The sequence below is a fragment of the Geotrypetes seraphini genome, chromosome 2 (assembly GCF_902459505.1).
Source record: "Geotrypetes seraphini chromosome 2, aGeoSer1.1, whole genome shotgun sequence".
Classification (NCBI taxonomy): domain Eukaryota; kingdom Metazoa; phylum Chordata; class Amphibia; order Gymnophiona; family Dermophiidae; genus Geotrypetes; species Geotrypetes seraphini.
In genome coordinates, this window is record NC_047085.1 from 62,164,450 (window position 1) to 62,185,775 (window position 21,326).

Genomic DNA, 21,326 nt, shown 5'->3' on the forward strand with positions numbered 1-21,326 from the left:
TGGTTTTATCATTTTCCTTTCTCTGGATAAGACGTTAATACCCTTCAAGTATTTGAACGTCTGAATCATATCTCCCCTATCCCTCCTTTCCTCTAGGGTATACATATTCAGGGCTTCCAGTCTCTCCCCATACATCTTCTGGCGCAAACCTCCTATCATTTTCGTTGCCCTCCTCTGGATCAATTCAAGTCTTCTTATGTCCTTCGCCAGATACAATCTCCAAAACTGAACACAATACTCCAAAAGGGGTCTCACCAATAACCTGTACAGGGGCATCAACACCTTCGTTCTTCGACTGGTTACGCCTCTCTTTATACAGCCTACCATCCTTCTGGCTGCAGCCACTACCTTGTCGCACTGTTTTTTCGCCTTTAGATCTTTGGACACTATCACCCCAAGGTCCCTCAGGAGGAATATGGCTTACTTAATTCTGAATCCTTTTGTTATACCCAACTTAGAACATTGCTGCATAAAATGGCTAGAGAGGAGCTTTCGCTTCCATTGACTTGTTTTGAGCAAGCACTACAAAGAGTAACTCAATGGGGATCGATAACATTATTATATCAAGCGTTCTTAGGATGCACAAATCCTGTTACATATTATACAGCTAAGTGGGAACCTGATATGGGTGAGTGTCTTTCTTCCGCAGCATGGCATTATAATTTTAAAGCTTTATCGAAGGTATCTATAGCTAGCAGTTTGAATGAAAATGTGCATAAGATACTTTATAGATGGTATCTCACAACCCAGCATTTACATAGGATATATAGTACCGCTAGTTCTCTTTGCTGGAGAGACTATAATATGATAGGGGATTTTTATAATATATGGTGGTCATGCCCGGTAATACATCGCTTCTGGAATCATTTACTTCATGTGTTCACATTAATATTGGGGGATCTGTATCCTCATGATACTAAATATTGTTTGTTACATGTCAAGCCTTCTCATATATCTAAAAATAAGCATATTTTGGCCTATTTGTTTTCAGCAGTTAAGATGCTTATAGCTGCATATTGGAAAAAGAATTATGCAACTTCACTGCTTCATTTGTTGAGGAAACATGATTATATTTGTTTAATGATGAAACTTACAGCTTTAAAATCTGGCAGGTTACCTGTTTTTCAGAAAATTTGGGACATTTATCTTCATTGGAGAGAGACAGTGCCTTCGTTATCTATCTGAATTTGTATGGAGACATTTTTCTTATGTAAGTTGTGGGATTGTTAGATTGACATTTCTAATTGTATTTGACTTTTGCCTTGTGACAGGTGTATTGCAGCTGCAGAGTATTATTTTTGTGTTTTGGAAGGAGGATTATTTGGAGGGAAGAAGGGAAGGGGGGGTTGGGACTTTGTTGATTTTGTGTTATTTGTAATATTTGCTTATATTTTTGCTGATGTTTTGTATTGTATAGTTTTTGCAAAATACAAATACAATTTGGGAAAAAAAAGGAGGGAAAATTCTCCAAATTATACACAGTCAAATCTGAGCCCATAAGGACAAAAGCGAAACAAGTCCACTTTTACGGAAATTAAGGACTAATCTCATTCATATTCCAAAGATTATGAGAAAAATAGCAAATGCATAAAAGGTTACTCTTCAGATGGCAGACTTGGTTAGGTATGGATATGGCTCAATCTTTATTCTAAGCCTTTAAGTCACAGAAGCTTTAAATCAGTGCATAGCAGAAATAATGCAAAATGTGAATATGGTCTGCTTTTGCTCTGAAGGGCACATTTGACTTATAGCAATACAATAATATTGTACTTCCTTTATTATAGCCTTCATATTGTATAACAAATGATACTAATTTTGTTTTTTTAATGAAAGAGTAACAACACTTTAAACATTGGAAGGGTCCAACAACTCTTATAGGCCATGCAACAATGAAAGACAATTAAAAAGAGCAGTCAATAAAAATTCATTCAAAACTAGAAATAAGGTGATATTCTAGAAGAATATTGTCAAGAAGAAAAATGTTTCTTATAATATTTTTACAACTACTACACATAAATCTGAAGTGTATCATTTCCATTTATTCTTTCTCTATAGCACTGTTCAATTATAACATAACATATAAGCACATACACACGCACACACAGAAAAAAGGGTTTGGCATCAGTCCTTCAGAGTTCATACTGCAGCCTACTGCAGGGCTCATACCATTTTGGATCTCCTCAATGAAAATTTATGAAATGGTTTAGTTCGTAATCACTGACATCAAAATGGGCTAGGCCACCTGGATTCTAGCTTGACCAACGTTTTGCATGCTTGAGCCGTGTGGGTACCCGAGTTCTCTCACTGCTCTCATGAGACTGAGCCTTAGCAAAACAACATAGGCACTGCTGTGACTCAAATTAACAAATAGGAGCTATCCCTCAGATTCTATAAAGATTGCCAAAAGTTGGGCAAGAGATCCTGAGAAGTGCATGTAACTTAGTTAATAAGCCAATTATATAGTCAACTAGTATTTAAGCCTGTTACATTAACGGGTGCTAGAATATATGGCTGGCTGTCTTTCTTTATTTATGTCTCTCTCCCTGCTCCTGTCTCTTTCTTCCTTTCTTTCTGTCTCTCTCCCTCCTGCAATTTTTCTCTCTCTCTCCCTGGCACCCTTTGTCTGTCTGTCTGTCTTTCTTTCTGTCTCTCTTTGGTCCCCTGTCTGTCTTTCTTTCTGTCTGTCTCTCTCCCTAGCCTCCTTTGTCTGTCTGTATTTCTTTCTGTGTCTCCCCCCCCCCGCCCACCCCACTTTCCTTTGCAGAAGCAGCAGCGGTATTTCCCTTCCCCTCCAGATCCCTGTGAAGTAGTAGCAGCATTTCCCCCCCACCCACCCCCCATTCCCTTCTCTTCCCCCACCACCACTTTCCTTTGCATAAGCAGCAGCGGTATTTCCCTTCCCCTCCAGGTCCCTGCTGAGTAGTAGAAGTATTTTCCCCCACCCCCCATTCCCTTCTCTTACCGTGAGCTGCCCTGCTCCGTTCAGCCCCTCCCCCTTCCCTTCCCGCGTGCTGGCCTGCTGCTGCTGAAGGTTTTTTTCGGCGACTCCTCCTGTTAAAATTCTAATCCTGTTAAAACTCCCCCCCTTCCCGCAACCGCTCCTGTTCAAAGCGGCCTGCTGAGGTTCGCGGCCGGCTGTAACGAACCTCGCAGGCCGCTCTCCAACTCGGTAGCATGTTCCCTCTGACGCAATCGCGTCAGAGGGAACGTGCTACCATGTGGAGAGCGGCCTGAGAGGTTCGCTACAGCCGGCCGCGAACCTCAGCAGGCCGCTTTGAACAGGAGCGGTAGCGGCTGTTGCGGGAGGATGGGGGGGGAGTCGTTGGTCCTACAGGCCGCTGTGAACAGGAGCGGCGGCAGGACCATGAGGCGGGAGTGAGCTGTTCGGCTTCCCCTATCTGGGGAAACTGCCGTGCCGAGGAGAGCCGGGAGTGAGTTTTTCGACTTCCCCTATTTGGGGAAACCGCCGTGCCGAACTCAGCTGCACGTCGGGAGTGAGTTGTTCGACTTCCCCTATCTGGGGAAACCGCCGTGCCGAACTCAGCTGCACGTGGGGCCGTAGTAAGCGCGGGGCATGCTGCACTCTTGGCGGCCACGGACATACGGATCATGGAAGCACGCCGATAAGAATGCGCATGCGCCGCCTACGGTTTTATTATATAGATAACTGGGTGCTATAAATGAATGACATTTTTGGGTGCTATAAATGAATGAATTTAGATTTGTGCCTGCCAGCATGCTATGCTGTTCCATAACCCTGGGTGCCTAAACCCCATAACATGCAACCCAAATGGGTGTGGCCATGGGAGGGACATTCTGAAAATTTGGGCACAATGCTGATGACGATGGTTATGGGTATTTATAGCCCATCAAATCCCCAAACAAGGTATGAGGCAGGTTTACATATTATGAAACTATCCCCCTCCCTTTTACTAAGCTGCGATAGAGGTTTCTATCGCAGCCTGGGGCATTAAATGCTCAAATGCTGCTCTTACACTTATAGAATTTCTATGAGCATCAAAGTGGTTTAATAAAAGAAGGCCTAATTAATTAATCGGGAAACTGAATAAAATTAAAGGTCATATACCCCAAAAATTATAAAATAAAAAAACTATCACATATAAGGTTCATAGTAAAAATTTAGAAAATAATATTTCTATATCTTGCGAAACTTATAATTTGTTATAGAATAGCACCATTTATGCATCCAAATGCCACGAGTTGGGCACCAATATTTATACCAGGTTTCAGGTGATGCAAATGCTAGTGCCCAAATTTGGGGGCAGAGATTGGTGCCATGCACTATTCTATAAAGGACATGTTGACCAGAGTTCCCTTTTTAGAATAGCATTTAAGCCATGATTCTATAAAATATACCAAAAGTTAGGCACCTAGATCGGCATGCCTAACTTACCGCCTCCTTTAAAAAGCCACGCTAGCATTTTTTATGCCGGCTGAAGCGGTAACAGCTCAGATGGTCAAAGGAATTTTATAAGCATCAGAGCTGTTACTGCCATGGCCAGTGCTAAATCCCTCCTGCCACGATCCCCTACAACCTTGCCTGGTAGGAGGGATGCCCAATCCCTCCTGCCCGAACCTGGGGGGTTTCTGACTGGGCTAGGGGCTGGGGTCAGATGGCCTACATTGGCAGGGGCGGAGGGACTGGGCATCCCTTCTGTGGGCAATGCTTGCGGGGGGTTCAGGGGTATCCAGCAGGAGGGATTGGACATCCCTCCTGCCAGGGAAGGTTGCAGGGCATTGTGGCAGGAGGGATTGGGCATCCCTCCTGTCGGGGAAGTTTGTGGAGGATTGCGGCAGGTTTGGGTAGAAGGATTGAGCATCCTTCCTGCCGTGGTCATTGCAGGGAGTGGTGGGAACGGGTTCCCTGGGCTGCTGAACTGATTGTGACAGCTGCGATCAGCTCAGCAGCCCAATCCAAAACTTATACCTGTTTTGACTTGGCCTAAGTCAAAACGTATAAGTTCCGTGCAGGCAACCTGTTAAACTTTTCGATTATGGTTGCCGGACAACTATGTCTAGGTCGGCTCACATACCGCCCACCTCCCTCCCTCCACACTCCTCCAAAAATGCCCCTTTTCATTCTGGGCACACAGAGACAGTCAAAAAGCATAAGCTGGTTTTAGATACATCTAAAACCCTGTTCGAGTATTGGTATTTGGAAGACATGTCTTTTTGATTGTCCAAGTGCCGATTTAGGTGAGTTTTTAGACTTATTTTCATTTCGATTATATGCCTCTTAGTTTGTAAGATCATAGTGATTGTGATAATTGTATAATGCAGGATATAAGGGAGCCCCATAACCAATATGTATTAGACACCCCTTACCTGAGATCTTAAAAGGCATTAGTATACATATATATATGAAAAGATGGAGCTGAATGATAGAAATGCTTCAGAGATTTGTAACATGGTATAGTATAGACAGCACACAGAGTACATATTATTTTTATTATCACTGAAACAGAGAGAGAAAATATTTTGATTTAATGTCTGGAACAAGATGCTGAAAAGTCATAACATAACTTTTATAAATAACCAAAAGCATAGGCTGAAGGTTGCACTGACTTAAAATATTGTCCACCTAATAAGAACTAACATATTTGTCACCTGTAGAGTTAGGGGAAATCATGTGACTGTAACTATGTGATTGTAGCCTACAGAAGTATATTGTCTAGCAAAGGGTAAAAATTTTGTAAAATAGATGCTTGCAATAGAATACAGCATGTCAACAAGGTCAACATGTACTCGATGAACATGTTGTTAACTTCATTCTATTGCTGACAGGGTGAAGCCAATAGCATGTAATGAGTTAAGTCATTACTTGTTGCTTAGGAAAAGTATTAATGAAGTATAATTAACCGGAAACCATGTGACTTGAACAGAACCAATAGAATATTGCTGAATGCAATTTGTAAATGCATTGTATTTGGAAGATGTACCTACTGTGTATGTTTAATAATGAAGTAATTGATGATGTCATTATCCCAATAAAATGGCCAGTGACTTGTAATTCAGGGAGCCTTTCTGATTCTGACCTATTTATTAAAGGATGACAGAAATTTTACCAAGACCTTGAATATTAAAACCACACTTAGGGCTCCTTTTACAAAGGCGCACTAGCGGTTTAACACGCACTAAACTGCTGGACGCGCTAGCTGCTACGCCTCCTCATGAGCAGGCGGTAGTTTTTGGCCAGCACGGGGGTTAGCGCATGATGAAAAGTCACGCGCATTAACCCCGTTAGCGCGCCTTTGTAAAAGGAGTCCTTTGTGTTAGATTTCTTTTCTTTGATCTCCTCTGAGATAGAAATAAGAGCTGAGGGGAATGTAGCCTGTCCACATAGTTATTTAGACCAAAGAACAGTTTTCCCCAGTTCAGCAATTGTTTACATAGTAATACAGTAAATGACAGCAGATAAAGACCTGAACGGTCCATTCGCTTTGAAAAATCATGATTAGATTAACTTGTCTCTTCTTTGATATTTCTGGGCCTTAGACTGTAAAGGTTCCAATTGCTAAAGTCGCTGTCCAAGCTCACTCCAGCCTATTAAACTATTCCATTGTTTGCAGGATATCTACCATAAAGTCTGGCCAGTAACATCCTCATGTTCCATATTAGTGGAGTTTACATTGATGCCCAACCCTGCCCATACTACACCAAATCACCATATATGAAACACAGACCATGCAGGTCTGTCCAATACTGACCTTAGTTCTTTAATTTACATCCTTCATTTTCTAATTAGAGATCCTCTATTTTTATCCCACGCTCTTTTGAATTCCATCACCGTTTTCCTCTCTACCACTTCCCTCGGGAGGGCTTTCCAGGCATCTACCACTCTCTCCGTGAAGAAGAATTTCCTAACATTGCTCCTAAGTCTTCCTCCCTGTAACCTCAAATTATGCCCTCTAGTTTTACTATTTTTCTTCTCTGGAAAAGATTTGATTCTATATTAATGCTTTTCAAGTATTTAAACATCTGTATCATATCTCCCCTGTCCCTCCTCTCCTCCAGAGTATACCGTATATACTTGAATATATGACGAGATTTTAGGGCCAAAAAAATGGTCCAAAAATGGGGGTCTTGTCCTATATTTGGGATATCATCCAACCCCCTCCCCAAATTGATGCAGGCCTTTGATAGGCCAAGAGAGGAGAGATCTCTCCCACTCCTGTTCCAGCCAATACAAATAATTTTTTTGCCCCCTCCCTCCGCATACCTTTTCTGTTATCCCTGGGAGTCCAGCGGTGTATGGGCAGGACTGCGCTCCTGCCCTGCCCTGCCCTATGCACCTCCTTCCGGGCTTGGCAATTGCGGCGCACAGGGCGATCAGCATCAGGAGAGGAGAGTAGAGGCAGCTGAAAGGAGAGGAGGAAAAGGAGGAGAAAAGGCAAGCTAAATAGCGAACCAACGAGTAGAGGAGGGAGGCAGAGACAAGCAGATAGCTAGGGGCAGCGGCGAGAGTAAGCTCCTCCCACCCCCACTGCATCAACAGGGTCATCAGCCGAACTCCCCCTTATAAGGGGAGGAGCCAACAGCACGCAAGAAGGGCCGAATCAACACACCGGAAGACACCGAAAGACAGCAAGTAAGGACGCGACAGGCACAAAAGAAGCACACACACACATAAGTAAAGGTAAGGTAGGGACAGCACACTAAAGAAAAAGACAGCAAGGCTACGAAGCAGCAAGCACAAAAGAAGCACACACACATAATTAAAGGTAAGGTAGGGCAGCGCACAAAAGCAGGCACAAATAAAGCACACACACACACATACACAAGCAAAGGTAAGGTAAGGGCAACGCACAAAAGCAAAGGTCAGGAAGCAGCAGGCACATAAGAAGCACTCACAGGTACTCACAGGTACCAACATAGAAAAGAACAGCAAGGTCAAGAAGCAGCAGGCACAAAAGAAGCAAAGGTCAGGAAGCAGCAGGCACAAAAGAAGCACTCACAGGTACTCACAGGTACCAACACAGAAAAGGACAGCAAGGTCAGGAAGCAGCAGGCACAAAAGAAGCACTCACAGGTACCACAGGTACTCACAGGTCCCAACACAGAAACATCAGCAGGCTCACAACAAACAGGAAGACAGCAGACAGGAAGTCAGAAAACATCCAGTCAACATAGACGAAAGGTTCTCAACAAATCACTCAGACAACTCAGAAGGGAAGCAAGAAATGGAAGCCCAAGGAAGTCAGAAGATGAGCTTTCCAGTCTTCTGTACCGGTTGCAATATGTATGACTACCTCCTTTCGGGGATTCGGGCATACATTTGTAGCCAGTGCATGGAGCTGGATAGCTTGAAACGGCAAGTCTGGCTACTAAAGGAGACAGTGATGGAACTGAAAGAACTCCTCACCTTTGAAGATAGAATCCGCAAATAGGAGAAGTTTCTAGTGGAGTTCAGTGTAAACGAAGAGGTCAAGGAGCTGGAAAAATTCATCGAGGAAGCTCACCAGCAACATGTGATGATTCCAGGGCTGGAGAACTATACCTGAGCAACCCAGGAAGATGGCCTGGATGAGAGGAGAGTAGACACCCCTACAAATTCGGAAGAGACTGAAGCTGAGACAGGGGACGACCGCACACTAGGAGAAAGAGAGAGAACGCATGAAGACGTCCCCCACACAAAGAGCCGAAAACAACTTCAAGCGTATCGCAGGAGGAAGAAGATTGTCCCTACACCATGGATGTGGATTTATGACCCCCACGGAACCCCCGAATAAAGAAGATGGGGGATCATCGTAGGAGACTCCATTATACGACATGTGCACAGCCACACCGCAGGAGGGAGAGCGGATAGAATCATCACCTGCCTGCCTGGAGCAAGAGTGAAGGATGTGGCCAACAGGATCTCCGGGATCATAGACAGCGCAGGGGGAGAGGACACTGCTGTGCTTATCCACGTGGGAACCAACGATGTGAGCGGACGGAAGTATGACAGGGAAGAGATGAAGGGCCAGCTCCGCTCACTCGGAAGAAAACTGAAGATCAGGGAGGTGAAAGTGGCTTTCTCTGAGATCCTCCCGGTACCAAGAGCAGATGGAAGGAGACAAGGAGAATTGCAAGCGATCAACGCCTGGATGAGACGATGATGCGAAGAAGAAGGCTTTGACTTCATGCGCAAATGGACGGCATTCTGGGGAAAAAGCAAGTACTACAGAAAGGATGGACTACACCTCAACAAGAAAGGAGCAAGAGTATTGGCAGGCAACATAAAGAGGGCCATTGAGAAGGCTTTAAACTAAAGGACAGGGGAAAGCCAACAGTTGACCACCAGTCGATGGCCTGGGAGACAGGATCCCCTGAAGAAGAAACTACGGACAACTACTCAGACACAAGAGGGGACGACCACAAAGCAAATAAGGGAGACAATGCAGGAACAGAAAAGGATACTGTGAAAGAAACAGTAGAGACTGCTAAGCTTAGAAAGTCCAAGAAGGTAACACAAAGGGAATTCAAATGTATGTATACGAATGCTAGAAGTCTGAGAAACAAAATGGGAGAATTAGAGACAATAGCAAGACACGATAAACTGGAAATCATTGGCATAACAGAAACATGGTGGAATGATGAAAACGAATGGGACACAGTACTACAGGGATACAAACTGTACAGAAGAGACGGAGTAGGGCAGAAAGGAGGAGGTATTGCCCTGTATGTTCAGGAGGGAGTGGAATCTGTTAGAGAAGCTACGGTGGATAGGAAAGAGAAGCTGGAGTCCCTTTGGATCAAGATTCCTAGACACAATGGTGCAGACATAAAAATTGGCCTTTACTATTGACCCCCAGGGCAGACGGAGGAGGCAGACTCAGAAATGATAGAGGAAATTAAACAAGAATGTAAGGCAGGTAATGTAATAATCATGGGAGACTTCAATTTCCTGGGGATAGACTGGAATCTGGGAATCTCGAACTGCGGCAAGGAGGCCAAGTTCCTGGAGGTGCTAGGGGACTGCTTCCTGGAATAAATGGTGGGAGAGTAAACGAGAGGAAACACCTCCTTGGACTTGGTCCTAAATGGCATTACAGGACCGACAAAAGAAATAGAAGTCACAGTCCCGCTGAGGACGAGCGATCACAATATGATCAACTTTAAACTTGACATCGGGAAAGGGAAACATACCAAAACCTTAACCATGACCTTAAACTTTAAAAAGGGAAGGTACGATAGCATGTGAGCCATGGTGAAACAACGGCTCAAGAAAAGGATGGACAAAGTTAGAATGGTAGATCAGGCATGGTCCCTACTGAAAAATACTATCACGGAAGCACAAAATCTCTACATACCACGGATTTCTAAAGAAAGGAATACTAAGGGCAAAGGCAAACCAGCATGGCTTACTAGAGAGGTGAATGAAGCCATAAGAGAAAAAAAGGAAACACACGAAAACGACTGGAGCTTGGAACAAATACAAAGATGATCAGAAGAAATGTCACAAGGCGGTGAGGGAAGCCAAAAAGGACCGTGAGGAGAAAATAGCGCAAGAGGCCAAAAATTTCAAGCCCTTCTTTAGGTACTTAAAAGGGAAAAAACCCGCAAAGGAGGCAGTGGGACCGCTGGACGACCAGGGAAGAAAAGGGTACATCAAGGAAGACAAATGGATTGCAGACAGACTAAACTCCTTCTTTCTGCAACAATACCAGAAGCAGTGAAAGTGTTCAAAGGAGTGATAGAGGACAACCTCCCCACAGTAGAAGTGGACTTGGACCAGATATAATACCAGATCAACAAACTCAAAAGTGACAAATCCCCTCGACCGGTTGGAATTCACCCGATAGTCTTAAAAGAACTGAAGGTTGAAATTGGAGAACTATTGCAAAAACTTGCCAACCTGTCAATTAGAATTGGACAGATACCGGACAACTGGAAAATAGCGAATGTCACGCTAATTTTAAAAAAAGAATCGAGAGGAGAACTGGGCAACTACAGACCTGTGAGTCTTACATCTGTCCCTGGAAAGATGGTTGAAGCACTGATTAAAGATAGCATAGTCCGTCACTTGGATACACATGACCTGATGAGAGCCTGTCAACATAGCTTCAGGAAAGGGAAATCATGTTTGACAAATTTACTTCAATTTTTTGAGACCGTGAACAAACAAATTGATAGTGGAGAACCGGTGGACATAATATACTTGGACTTCCAGAAAGCGTTCAACAAGGTTCCACATGAATGACTTCTCAGGAAACTACAAAGCCATGGAATAGAGGGAGATATACTAAGATGGATAGGCAATTGGCTGGAGAACAGGAAGCAGAGAGTGAGCATAAATGGGAAATTCTTGGACTGGGAGAAAGTGACTAGCAGTGTACCCCAGGGCTCGGTACTTGGGCCCATCTTATTTAATATTTTCATCAATGACCTAGAAAAAGGAACATCCAGTGAGATCATCAAGTTTGCAGACGACACAAAGCTATGCCGGGCAATCAGATCGCAGAAGGATAGCAAAGAACTCCTGAGTGACTTGTGTCAGAGAAATGGGCGGAGAAATGGCAGATGAAGTTTAATGTGAAAAAATGCAAAGTAATGCATTTAGGCAGAAAGAACAAGGAACACGAGTATAGAATGTCAGGTGCAACTCTGGGTAAGAGCGAACAAGAAAAGGACCTGGGTGTACTGATAAATAGGACCCTGAAGCCATTGGCACAATGCACGGTAGCAGCAAAGAAAGCAAATAGAATGTTAGGCATGATAAAGAAAGGAATCACAAGTAGATTGGAGAAAGTTATAATGCTGCTTTATAGAGCGATGGTGAGACCACACTTGGAATACTGTGTCCAACATTGGTCTCCCAACCTAAAGAAGGATATAAAACTGCTGGAGAGTGTGCAGAGACGAGCAACAAAGCTAGTTAAAGCTATGGAGAACTTGGAATATGAGGAACGACTTAAGAGACTGGGATTGTTCTCCCTTGACTGTGAGGGGATATGATCGAGACTTTCAAAATACTTAAGGGAATCGACAAAATAGAGCAGGAAAAAAAATTATTTACAATGTCTAATGTGACACAGACAAGAGGACATGGACTGAAGCTAAGGGGGAACAAGTCCAGGACGAATATCAGGAAGTTCTGCTTCACGCAGCGGGTGGTGGACACCTGGAATGCTCTCCCAGAGGAGGTTATTGCAGAGTCCACTGTTCAAGGATTTAAAATCAAACTAGATGCACATCTCCTTACGAGAAGCATAGAGGGATATAGGTGAATAAAATTACGCCAGGTGCACACCTAGCTGGGCTTCCATGTGTGCGGATCACCGGACTTGATGCACCAAAGGTCTGATCCGGAGATGGCAGATCTTATGTTCTTATGAGCTTCTCTTCTCATATTTATTTTGGTTCAAACCTCTTACCATTTTCATCACCTTCCTCTGGACCACTTCAAATCTTTTTATATCCTTTGCCAGATAGGGCCTCCAAAACTGAACACAATACTCCAAGTACGGCCTCACCAATGACCTATACAGGAGCATCAACACTTCCCTTCTTCTACTGGTTATTCCTCTTTCTATACAGCCTAGCATCCTTCCAGCTACTGCCACCACCTTATCACACTGTTTAGATGCCTTTGGATCCTCAGACACAATCACCCCAAGGTCCCTCTCTCCATCTGTGGTTATCAGCCTCTCACCTCCCAGCACATACGGTTCCCATGGATTTCTACTCTCCAAATGCATCGCTCTTCACTTCTTCACTTTGAATTTTAGTTGCCAGGCGCTAAACCAATCTTCTAACTTTTGCAGATCCTTTTTCATGTTTTCTACTCCCTCCAGGGTGTCCATTCTGTTACAAATCTTGGTATCATCTGCAAAAAGGCTAACCTTACCTTCTAACCTTTCAGCAATGTCGCTTACAAACATATTGAACAGAATCGGTCCCAGCACCGATCCCTGAGGCACTCCACTACTCACCTGACTCTCCTCTGAGCAAATTGCATTTACCACTACCCTCTGGTGTCTGTCCATCAACCAGTTTCTAATCCAGTTCACCACTTGGAGCCCTAACTTTAGCCTTTGGAGTTTAGGAGCCTCCTATGAGGAACCGTGTCAAAGACTTTGCACGATTTACCTTTAGTAAACCCATGTTGCCTCAGATCTTGTAATCCATTAGATTCTAGGAATTTCACTATCCTTTCCTTCAGCAACTTTTCCATTATTTTTGCAATAACTGAAGTGAGGTTTACCGGCCTGTAATTTCCTGCTTCATCTCTGCAACCACTTTTATGAAGAGGGACCACATCTGCTCTTATCCAGTCTCATAGAACCTCTCCCATCTCTAAAGATTTATTGAATAAATTTTTAAGAGGACCCCCCAGAACCTCTCGGAGCTCCCTCAATATCCTGGGATGGATCCCGCCAGGTCCCATAGCTTTGTCCACCTTCAATTTTTCAAGTTGGTCAAAAACACTTTCTTCTGTGAATGGTACATTATCCATTCCATTCTCAGGTGTAACTTTTCTGACCAATTGCGGTCCTTCTCCATGTTTTTCTTCTGTGAACACCGAACAGAAATATTTGTTTAACAAATTTGCTTTTTTCTCATCACACTGCACATAGTGGTTTGTACCTTCTTTCAGTCTCATAATTCCATTTTTGTCTTCCTCCTTTCACTAATATACCTGAAAAAAATTTTGTCTCCCTTTCTTATACTTATAGTCATTTGCTCTTCCATAGGAACATACCATAAAAACATAAGAATTGCCTTACTGGAACAGATCAAAGATTCATCAAGCCCAGTATCCTTTTCCAATAGTAGCCAACTAGATCCCAAGTACCTAGCTAGATCCCAAGTAATGTTGCTTATCCTAGAATTAAGCAGTGGATTTCCCCATGCCATCTCAATAATGGCCTATGGATTTCTCTTTAAGGAAATTATCCAAACCTTTTTAAAACCCTGCTTAGCTGATTTCACCACATTCTCCGGCAACAAATTCCAGAGTTTAATTACACGTTGTGTGAAGAAATATTTTCTCCAGTTTGTTTTAAATCTACTACTCAGTAGCTTCATCGCATGTCTCCTAGTCCTAGTATTTTTGGAAATGGTGAACAAGTGATTCACAGCTACCCTTTCACTCTACTCATTATTTTATACACCTCTATCATATCACCCCTGCGCCGTCTCTTCTCTAAAGTGTCCTAGCCAATTTAGCCTTTCCTCATAGGGAAGGCATCCCATCCCTTTTATCAATTATGTGGCCCTTCTATGTACCTTTTCTAATTCGCTATGGGGTTCATAATAAAAAAAAAAAAAATGTCTAAAAAGTGTCCTAAGTGGCTACTTGGACGATCAAAAAGCCTGATCGTCCAAGTACCCATAACCAAAGCTGGTTTTTAGACGTATCTAAAACAAACTTAGGCCTTTCCCCTGCCACTAAACGTACAGAGAGAAAAGAGGTGTGTTTAGAGGAGGGGAAAGGGCGGACAGTGGGCGGGAGGTAGGACGACCTACTCCTAGGCGTACAACAGGTATAACCAATAGAGTTTAGTCGGCACTTAGACCTTTTTCACTTAGACGAAATAAAACCAGGTCTAAGTGCTGAAAAACGGGCCGCTGAGCTGATGGCCGCTGGCGCCATCAGTTCAGCAGCCCGGCAACCTAACCCTCGCGGCAGGAGAGATGCCTCATCTGCCCTACCGCGATGCCATCACTCTTCTACCCGAACTGCAGCGACCCACGACAGTTCGGGTAGAGGAGTGATGGCATCGCGGTAGGGGAGATGAGGCATCTCTGCTGCCGCGATGCATCACTCCCCCCCACACACAACATCGGGGCAAGAGGGAGCCCAAGCCCTCTTGCCCTGCGGCAGCTGCAAACCCCCCCCCCCCCGATAACATCGGGGCAAGAGGGAGCCCAAGCCCTCTTGCCCCAGGCACCCGCGACACCCCCGAGCCCAAGCCCTCCTGGCCCAGGCGACCCCCCTACCCCCACCCCCACTACAGTTAGGGCAGGAGGGATCGCAGGCCCTCCTGCCCTCGATGCACCCCCATCCCCCCAATGTCTGCCCCCCCAGCCGACCCGTGACCCCCCCGGCCAACCCCACGACCCCCCCACCCCACCCTGTACCTATTTTAGGTTGGCCGGACAGACGGGTGCCAAACCCGTCCGTCCGGCATGCAGCTCAACGAAGAATGGGGCTGGATTGGCCCAGGGGCACCAAAGTCCCGCCTCCTGGTGGGACCTTAGGCACATGATTGGGCCTTAGGCACTATTCTGATTGGCCCAGGCGCCTTAGGCCCCACCAGGAGGCGGGGCTTTGGTGCCCCTGGGCCAATCAAGCCCCATTCTTCGTTGAGCTGCATGCCGGACGGACGGGTTTAGCACCCATCTGTCCGGCCAACCTAAAATAGGTACGGGGAAGGGAGGGGGGGGGGGGGTCAGGGGGTCGGCCGAAGGGGTCATGGGTCGGCTGGGGGGGGCCGATCGGGGGTTCTTGGGGGGGGCGGACGTTGGGGGGATGGGGGTGCGTCGAGGGCAGGAGGGCCTGGGATCCCTCCTGCCCGTACTGTAGTGGGGGTGGGGGTAGGGGGGTCGCCTGGGCCAGGAGGGCTTGGGCTCCCTCCTGGTCCGAACGAGTCGGGGGTGCCGTGGGTGCCTGGGGCAAGAGGGCTTGGGCTCCCTCTTGCCCCGATGTTATCGGGGGGGGGGGGGGTCGCGGCTTCAACGGGGCAAGAGGGCTTGGATTCCCTCTTGCCCCGATATTGTCGGGAGGGGGGGTCGCGGTTTGACATGGCAGGAGGGCTTGGGCACCCTCCTGCCTGGATCATTGTTGGGGAGGGGGGGGAGGATTCTGTAACCGGTGTTGTTTTTGACAGACACCGGTTACAGAATCCAGCTTTTAGGCGAAGGACTGGCTCCTCCTTCGCCTAAAAGCCCTTCTGTTGGACGTTTTGTGGTTTTTTTTCATTATGGTTAAAAAGTGTAGACGTGCTGTGGGGGTACTTTTAGACGTAGTGGAGATTGGGCGTTTAGGCAGAGGAAGGCCATAATCAAAACATGGACGTATGTTTTGGTTATGGACACTTTCCCTGCTTCTGGGTTGAACGTTTAGGGACTTAGGCCAAAAGGGGACTTAGACGTTTTTTTTTATTTTGCCCCTCCACATCTTTTTTGAGATATGGTGACCAGAACTGCACACAGTATTCGAGGTGCAGTTGTACCATAGAGCGATACAAGGGCATTATAACATTTTCATCTTTGTTTTCCATTCATTTCCTTATAATTCCTAATATTCTATTTGCTTTCTTAGTAGTCGCTGCACATTGAGCCGAGTGTTTCAACGTATCCTTAACAATAACACCTAGATCCTTTTCCTGGGCAGTGACTACTAACAGAGAACCCAGCATCACATAGCTATAGTTTGGGTTCCTCTTTCCCACATGCATCACTTTGCACTTGCCATTTTGACGCCCAATCTTCCAGTCTCACAAAGTCCTATTGCAATTTTTCACAATCTTCTTGCAATTTACCAACTTTGAACAACTTTGTGTCATGAGCAAATTGAATTATCTTACTGGTTATTCCCATCTCTAGATCATTAATAAAGATGTTAAAAAGCAGCGGTCCCAGCACAGACCCTTGGGGAACTCAACTATTTAAGCAAAAAAATATTCAGACTATTGAGAGAAGAAAATCAAAGTATCTTCAATACTCTCATAACATAACATAAAATTCTATTTCTAGACCGCAAATACCACTGAATTCTATGCGGTTTACAAAAGATTAACATAATCATGAAGAGAAAAAGCAGCTTAACGATTATGAAACTTCAGAAATAAAAAAGGTTTCAGTTCTCTCCTAAACTGTAAGTAAGAAGTAGACATAGATAATAATCGTTTGAAGTCTTTATCCCAAAATGCTACCTGGAAAAAGAGAGTTCTATCATGATATATTTTAAATCTATAACCCTTTACAGGTGGAAAAATGAAGAAAGCTTTGGCACTGCACGAGCAGTGCTGTGTGGAATAACAAGACTATTCTATCAAATAAGATGGAGCTTGGCCTGCTGCTACTTTGTAATAGATGCAGCCCAGCTGAAAGATAACCCATGCCTCTACTGGCAGCCAATGCATCCTGAGGACCTGTTCTGACCAGTTAAAGTTCAGGAAAATGTTAAAGACCGAACTGTACGGAGAGACTTTTTTCTAAAATCTTGTAGAGATGATTAATGTAACTTGAACTGTGATCATTGCGCTATAATTCAGTGAAGATTGACTACATACAATTTCCTCCAGTTTTTGACGTTACCTTTAGGGGGTTAAGTTAGTATGTGATTGTTCTGTAATTGAAAGTGTTTTCCATTTATGCTGTCTTGAACTATTCTGAATGTTTTATTTTGTTAACCTCTTAGTTATAGGCGGTCTAGAAATTTTAGAAATAAACAATGAGTTACATGAGCATATTTTTTCAGACCATAAATGTCTAATTGCAGTATTCTGTATTATTGTAACTTTCCATTTTTCTTAAGACCTGCAAAATAGATGATATCCCAAAATAAATATTCTTATCATTTATTGATCATTAAGGGGTCCTTTTACTAAAGCGCACTAACCGATTTAGCACGCGCTAACTGATTTAGTGCACGCTAATCGATTTAGCATGCACTACAGATTAGTGCGCGCTAAATCAGTTAGCGCGCCTTAGTAAAAAGACTCCTAAATGTTCATACCAATGAAAAGAATCACCTTTTTCATTAATTCCACTTCAGAGCATGTACTAACTTTTTCAATGGAGGAAAAAGCCTCATATCCCCATTTGCTGCCAGATCTTATCTTTGCAAGCAAAAGAAAGGGAAACCACCTCATTGGCTCAAAAAACATTCTCCCTCCTATGTTCCCTATGCAATAACCAATGTCTTAATTGTTACTATACTAATTTTAACATTCTTACAATAAATTATGCATTAAAGTAGTGTTTCTTAACCTGCGGTATGCATATCCCAGTGAGTACACGGGCCGGCGCCAGGGATCTTTCCCTGCCTCTTGCCGGTAATCCCTGCCTGCCTACCTCCCCTGAAGCCACCGCCATCGGGATGCATCCCTGCCTCTGTCTGCCCGTTCCCTGCACAACCCTCTTTCCCCCCCGAAGCTGACCCGGAGCCAACAAGCTCCAGCCCTCCCCCAGCAGAAATTCCGTAGCAGGGACTGGCCATGGCCGCGTGCAGTGGCCAACCCATGAGACTTCCTCCTGATGTCAATTCTGACATTGGAGAGAAAGTCCCGGGCTAGCCAGCAGCTTCCACTGTCTTTCTTCTTCACATCTGATTGATAGCTTTTGGGATCTGCTAAACTATGATCTTCTCGGGTATTTTCATCTTCACTTGGCTAGGATCACTAAGCTCTCATGGTAGGAACCCCCACAACTGAAAGGAAGTGGCTGTGGCTCAATGAATAAAAGCCCTGTGTTCATCTTCCAGAGGTCATGGGTTCTTATCACAGCACATATTTTAATTGTGGCAGTCTACTTTGCAGGTGCACCTTGATGATCTCACAATGAGATCATCACTGTGCAGCTGCACACCTCCATTTGCAATGAAGTAGAAGCCATGCTAAGGTCTGTATCTGGGTTTTTTTTCCAGTTTTTAAGCTTTTGCAAATGAAGTTATATATGCAATCTATGTATTTTTTCATGTGCTTTTCTTGCTTGCGGTAATGAGCTGATTGGAACACTGTTTAGTCAGAAAAAAGGGTAGCTTTTTAGCAAGAAACCTAAAGCTGTATTTTTCATATGCTCTGCTTCAGTTAATGGATGTTTTCCTCTAATTATCAAATAACATCGTTGTTTGTCCATGAAAATAGAAGGTTTTGCATGCAATATATCTGTTTTGATGTGCCCTGTTTATGCGGTGCCTTTTAAATGTATTTTGGGATTAATAAAGCAAAAATAAAAACTCTGAAAACTATTTAAGGATGCAAATTCAAAAGATTCCTCAACAGACCACTCTCCTTTCAAGTAGGGGTCTGGAACAACACCTTAAGTGACCTAATCCTGAACTCTCTAACATAACACTCTTTCAGAAAATCACTAAAAATCCATCTATTTACCTGGTCCTCCAAATCTGCGTGACACCTACCTCATCTTACACACCTCTTCTTCCTACTCTATGCCACCTCATCACATAACTGTCTTTCTATCCCTCCCCAATTCTAATTGATGGTATCTCGCTGTCCTTACAGCACCCCTTGTTGTACACCATCTTGAATTGAAAAGGTATGATGGGATATAAATAAAGCTATTATTATATAGCAGATCGCATTAAGGATGTCCAAACTGTGTCTATGTGTCGTCCATAGAACTCATGTCTATCTGAAGCCCATACTACGCTCAAATGTAGACCTCCTTTACAATGCCTATAAGACCTAGTTTTACAATTGCTATGCAACTTGCTAGCTCATTGTGTAGCACACTGGTTAAACCTACAACCTTCTACCCTAATGTTGCTGATTCAGATCCTAGTCACTCTTTCTGATGGAAGATAAATAAATAAAAGAATTAAACAGATCCAACTCCCAGTATCACAATAATGAAAAACACCATAAAATCGCCAATCTAATAACATCATAATAATAAAATATTATAACATTAAGGACATTGTTTGGACATCTAACTCTTGCCTAAAACTTGATTCTCTAAAGGATGTCTCAAAATTTGGATGTCTAAACAGTGCTGAGCATTGCTGAGCACGATTCTACATAGGATGCCTATATTGGCCATCCAAACTGCGCCTAACTTTAGACTCGCTTTGTAGAATCAGGACCTTAAGAGTACAAGGGGAAGGTTCTTTATCATAAAAGGTCCCCTAAAAATCTTTTTCAGGGCAAACAGGAAATGATTAGATACAGAAGTTGCAGCTTATAGCTGAGGAAAATCTGTAGAGTCTAGTCAATTCCTTGAAGTACAAGAGACAATGAATATAATCAATGATTATCTCTCTTAGAAAGAAATTCTAAAGCTAAAGGGCAACCTACAATTTCCTACTATTACTGTTGTGTTCTTAAACAGATTTTTTTGGGCAGTGAGGAAAGTTGAGACAAACAGCTCGGGCAGGATGTGGACTCACCAACAGAAGTTTTATGTTTATTTCTTTCAATTAAGACTAAGGCCCTCTTTTACTAAGGTGCGCTAACCGATTAGTGCATGCTAATCAAATTAGTATGCGCTAAACGTTAACGTGTACATGTTAGTCTATGGACGTGTTAGCGTTTAGCGCATGCTAATTCAATTAGTGTGCACTAATCGGTTAGCACACCTTAGTAAAAGAGGGGGTAAGTGTGTGTGTATGTGTGTGCATGTTGCCCACTATGATCTGAGAGATGAGATATATTGTTTGTGCGCATGTGCGTGTATCCACCAAAGTCTCAGAAGAGAAAGAGGTATTTTGTTTAATTTACTGGGTCTCAATCCATTCTTTGGGACACAACTAACGATTTGGGTTTTCAGGATAACCACAATAAAAATGCATGAGGTAAATCTGGATACAATTTATCTCATGCATTTTCATTATTGATATTCTGCAACTCCAGCTAGTTGGGTAGGTCCCAAGAACTGGGTTGAAAATTACTGGTTCTGTAAGAGTATAATTCTTCATAGAGTAGGTCTGGAATAAGATTTTCAAGTTTCTCTTTTCATCAGAAAAAAACAATACCCTATGTCATAGAAGCACAAAGAATATTGAACAAATCTGTACGTACTGAAAGTTGTCCAGATAAAAACTGGGGTACATCCCGCAACATGCCAGGACTCATAGGAGAAGTCACAGATATAGACGGACGGTCCATTTTCTGAGATTCAAATGAGCTAGAACCTGTAACAAGCATATATTTATGAATACAGGCATGTTGCAGAGTATATACACATGTGTACATACTAAAAGAATACATATAAATGTTTAGAATATTATTACTTACAAGCCTATGTGTGCACATAGGTGCATAAACACCAAAGCACCATTTAAGTGCTATTCTGTACAGTACATATAAGCATAAACAGAGACAGAGTCTGGGTGTGACAAGGGTGGGGGTTCACATTTATGTATGTAGCTTTTAGAATACTACAAGTAATGTATCTATCTTCAGCATTTAGTGCAAACTAGAGAATGACATGGGAAAAAAAAAATTTGTCCCTGTCTCCGCCCCGTTCCCATGAGCTCGGCCCCCGTCTGCACAAGCTTAGTCCCTGTCTCTGCCCCATCCCTGCAAACTATCTGATCCCATCCGCATAAGCCTCGAATAGTTTTATACTGAACTTATTTTATTAAAGTATAAAAAGAAACAATATTCTGTACAATTGTCATTTTATAAATCAAA

General features: G+C 43.6%; 1 protein-coding gene across 2 annotated transcripts in view; it reads right to left on the reverse strand.

Annotated features, from left to right (window-relative positions):
- RIMS2 (regulating synaptic membrane exocytosis 2) overlaps positions 1-21,326 on the reverse strand; it is a 1,127,809-nt gene that overhangs the window by 485,620 nt on the left and 620,863 nt on the right. For both annotated transcript variants that reach the window (XM_033933083.1, XM_033933078.1), the window contains one exon: positions 20,712-20,824. In XM_033933083.1, coding sequence (XP_033788974.1) covers positions 20,712-20,824 — 113 coding nt within the window. The remainder of the gene's footprint in view (positions 1-20,711; positions 20,825-21,326) is intronic.